The sequence below is a fragment of the Plasmodium fragile genome, assembly GCF_000956335.1.
Source record: "Plasmodium fragile strain nilgiri unplaced genomic scaffold supercont1.9, whole genome shotgun sequence".
Classification (NCBI taxonomy): Eukaryota; Apicomplexa; class Aconoidasida; order Haemosporida; family Plasmodiidae; genus Plasmodium; species Plasmodium fragile.
In genome coordinates this window covers 225,485-229,590 of record NW_012192589.1, presented here as the reverse complement: position 1 = coordinate 229,590, position 4,106 = coordinate 225,485, and the positions used below count along the sequence as shown (strand labels likewise).

Sequence of the window (4,106 nt, the reverse complement as noted above, 5' to 3'; positions counted from 1 at the left end):
AAAAAAAAAAAAAAAAAAAAAAAAAAAAAAAAAAAAATACCAAAGGAAAACTAAAACAGCGAAGGGGTATAACACCTTTATGTGCATGTAATGCGTAATTAAGGGGGGTAACTTGAAAGGGAATCCTTTATTTACAAGGCAGAGACGAATTTAACTTCCGCAAGTTTTAACCTTCCATCACAAGGGCTATAGCCTAAAGCACCTCGCGCAGTTGCAGTTGCAGTTGCGCTGTGCGAGGTTCAGCGAGCTATTGGAAGAGGGATTCTCCGAAAAAAAAAAATAAAAAATAAAAAAGGAAAAGAAAAAGTAAGCAACCATTCAAATTGTATCGCGGAGAGATGAAAAAAATAAAAGAGCCAAACCTTTTTCTACATGTGCATAAATCATACAAAGCGCAGTTCAACCCCGTTAAGGGCGCGGGGGCGCCAACCCTATTTTGGGTAACCTGCGCTAGGCAAGATATAAACACCCTAGTGGCGTCATTTCGCGGACCTTCTAAACGCTGCTCACCTGAGGCATATAAATCACATTCCACCAACTGGAGTGACATATTTCAAAGCATTCGGACAAGGGGTCAGGTGTAAAAAAGCACAATGCGTAAAAATAAAACACTTTTTGTGCACGCCCAGTTACCAGGTATACATAAGTGCTTTTCTTTTGTCCCCTGCTCCCTCCCTCTCTGTTATCATCTCACTCTTAATCGTTATACTGCATCGTCGAATTGGAATAAAAGGAGATATGCGTACTCTTTTCCTTTACTCAGGTTTAGTGGCATCCTCCTTCATGCGTCCGTCCGTCCAACCGCCCAGCATGTCCACCCGTCCACCCGATGAGGATATTTCATGTTGTTCTTTATAAGCCAACTTGTCTGTTTTCTTTTTTGTATAAATTTTTCCCTTTGTAAGGAATGTTCCAAATTGCCTGAACGGTCAGGCAAAAAAAAAAAAAGGTTAACCTGTGCAGCTATCAAATGGATGTGTCGTCCACAAAAAATAAACAGATAAAAAATTCATGCAGCCCTGCCACATTCCTCAAGGTGTAGACAAAAAAAGGGGGTTACTCTTATCGTTGAGAGGGGAAAAAAAAAAGGTAACCCTTTTATGAATGCCACTCTCTTACTTTTTAGTCCCTGCGAGCAGTTCACCTGTCTGTTATATGCTCAACCCGCTGACTGTATAAAAATTGAGGCAGACACGCGCAGAATGTTCTCTGGCGAATGGCCACATTACAACGCCGTCGCGACTAAAGTTCAGTCAAAAGAAAGGGAAAAAAAAAAAAAAAAAAAAAAAAAAGGTGCATTTAGAAATCCTCCCACCCCAGTAAAAAACCCATTTGGTAGTCCTACTTGCCGGGGGGAAGGCTCTCCCAACTTGCTTATAAACTACAACTCGTGGTGTTCACAGGAAAAGACACGAGAAGGGAAGAAGGAGAAGGGGGGGGTGGCTTTGTGCTTGTGTAAGAACTTCAAGTCCTCGCCCGTGCGCTCTCCGCATGGGGAAAAAGAGAAGCAAAAAAAAAAAAATTGATGTACATGACATTTGAAAGCGATAGGCGAGATGAACGAGATAAATGGGAAAAACGTGAGAAACGAGAAAAAGTTAACGAAATGAAAAAAAAAAAAACAGCATGCGATTCCTCTACAGGGGGACACGCACACTCCTGTCCACGATGCGCAGTGCAAATGGAGAAAAAAAAAAAAAAAAAAAAAAAAAAAAAAAAAGCCTCACAAATCAATGATCGCCTTACAGAACCAAGGCGCCATAGCAAAACTTGTCAACAGAGCGAGGACGCAAAAGGAAGAAGACACGCCGATCTTCTGTTCCTTCGTGCTGGATTCTTCAAAGCAGTCACGTATTCTGGCGTAACTAAGATTTATTAACGAACCGTTGGTAGCACCCAATATAAATATGAGCACTGATACGAACACGTTCGAGCGCATATAGCTTCCATCATCTAAATTCTTCATTTTGAATGCGATGCCTAAGAGGATAACTCTACTTATGCAAAGCATAACAACGTACTTTTGCTTCAGGAAATTAAAGGCGTTCACGTACACCGTCACGACGATGTTGAACAGCATGTCGCTCAGCTGGTACAAAAATATGAACAGGTAGCTCACGTAGACGCCTTTTCCGAGCTTGTTGGGAACTGCGCGGGGGGGAAAGTGCGTAAGGCGGTGTGTGAGGTGGTGCGTCACGCGATGCGTCAGGCGGTGAGGGGCGCTTATATAGCGGCCTCCATAAAGGCAGGCATAAAAAGTGTAGGCATAAAAGGTGCAAGCATAAAATGTGTAGGCATAAAATGTGTAGGCATAAAATGTGTAGGCATAAAATGTGTAGGCATAAAATGTGTAGGCATAAAAGGTGCAGGCCTAAAAAGTGCAGCCACAAAGAACTACCTCTCAGCGACACTTACTTATGTGGGGGTACACAATGGAGGTGACGAAAATGGAAAAGGATATAGGGATGAGGCAGTTGTAGTAGTACTTAATGAGCCGAGCTCCGTCAGTGATGTTGGAGAAATGAAACATATTCTTGAAGTTGATAATTTTTTCTTTGCACGACGTGAGCACAGACATATGTATACCGGCATCCCTCGACTTGGAAGAAAATGTGGACAAGCCAGTATTCTGTTTCTTAATGTTTCCATGTTCAATGGAGCTCAACTCCCTATCCCTATTAGCATTGTGATAAATCTCGAGGTCAATTTTCTTGCGCTGTTCTTTAAAGAAAGGAGAGCTTATTTGTACATACATAATAAATAAAATGATGAAAACTTCAATCACGACAATAGTTCCAATGGATAAAGAAATGGCATTGTAATATGACTCGATATTTCCATCTTCAATAGTAACATAAGACATTAACAAATTTATTAAAAAGAAGAAGAGGGCACTGAAGCTGATTCCTGTGATTAAGTAGCCATTCACTTTTATCGCCATAAGAAGAGAGTACTTGATGGAGGATGAATACAGGAAACCAATAAACAAGCCAATGATGCCACAGATTACGTACACGTAATACTTTGAACATTTTAGAATGCTTATGCCTACTAGGAGGAGCAGCATACTGGCTAGGTTTAAAGAATTAAGCACCATGATCGATTTGAAGGATGTCCTTTCAAAGGTTAACTGAAATACAGAGGAGATGATCATGCACCCAGATAGGATGCCCATTACCACGACGAAAATATCTTCATTGTATATGCGATTTATCAGGAAGGATACATTCACTACCACGTGGGACGGAAGACTCAACAGGAGCCCGACGAAGAAAAAGATGGCCCGTATTTTGGCCGCTTCCCACGGTTGCAGCTTGTGGGTCTCCATCTTGCGATGCCTTTTCTCCTTTACGTAATGAGAGCAATTCGGTGGCTTGATTTGCAGCGGGGTCTTCCTATACTTAATTCACTACGCCAATCTGCGCTGCAACCCTTTTTTTGCGCTTCTGGCCTGGGCAGGTACTACAAAAAAGGGGTTGTAATAAAAACAAGGGCTTCTCCAATTGGGCTGCACGGGAGGGGGTCATACATATGGTCCGTAACATGAACTGCAAGCAATGCAGGGAATGCGGGCAAGCCGACTGCAAAATGGGAGCCGCACGCAAATGCAACACCAGCGCAGATGATAGGCTTACCAATTTGTGACGAGCAGCTAAACCATCCAAATGAAGATACAAGAAAGGAAAAAAAAAAAAAAAAAAAAAAAAAAAAAAAAAAAAAAAAAAAACACCACGCAGTACATATATAAACACCTTCGATGGAAACAGCGTACTCGAAGGAGACCTATAAAAAAAAAAAAAACAAAACTTTGCTCACTGCATAATAAACACCTACAGGCCACTCTCAAGTGATCCTATCAAGTTGTTGCAAAAATACCTCAAGAGAAAAATAAAACACCACCAATTAAAACGCGAATGCCTGTCGTGTACATAAATAAAAAACATAGAAAAAACAAAAAAAAAAAATACATTCAAGTGCGTGCAGATTCACCATCCAATGTCCTTACAAAACACACGGCAAGCAATCAAATGCAAAAATGATATACAAAAATGAATCACACATGTGGTCACCAATTCCATCTCTTGAAGTAGAAAAAAAAAAAAAAA

The 4,106-nt window shown here is 41.0% G+C and overlaps 1 protein-coding gene across 1 annotated transcript; it reads right to left on the bottom strand.

Annotated features, from left to right (window-relative positions):
* Nucleotides 1–1,723: 1,723 nt before the first annotated feature.
* On the bottom strand, nt 1,724–3,328 carry AK88_01101 (uncharacterized protein; the record flags this gene model as incomplete). The annotated part of the gene is made up of 2 exons (XM_012478739.1): nt 1,724–2,148; nt 2,416–3,328. The coding sequence occupies 2 exons, from the start codon at nt 3,326–3,328 to the stop codon at nt 1,724–1,726; spliced, it is 1,338 nt and encodes a 445-aa protein (XP_012334162.1).
* Between the last annotated feature and the right edge of the window lie 778 nt (nt 3,329–4,106).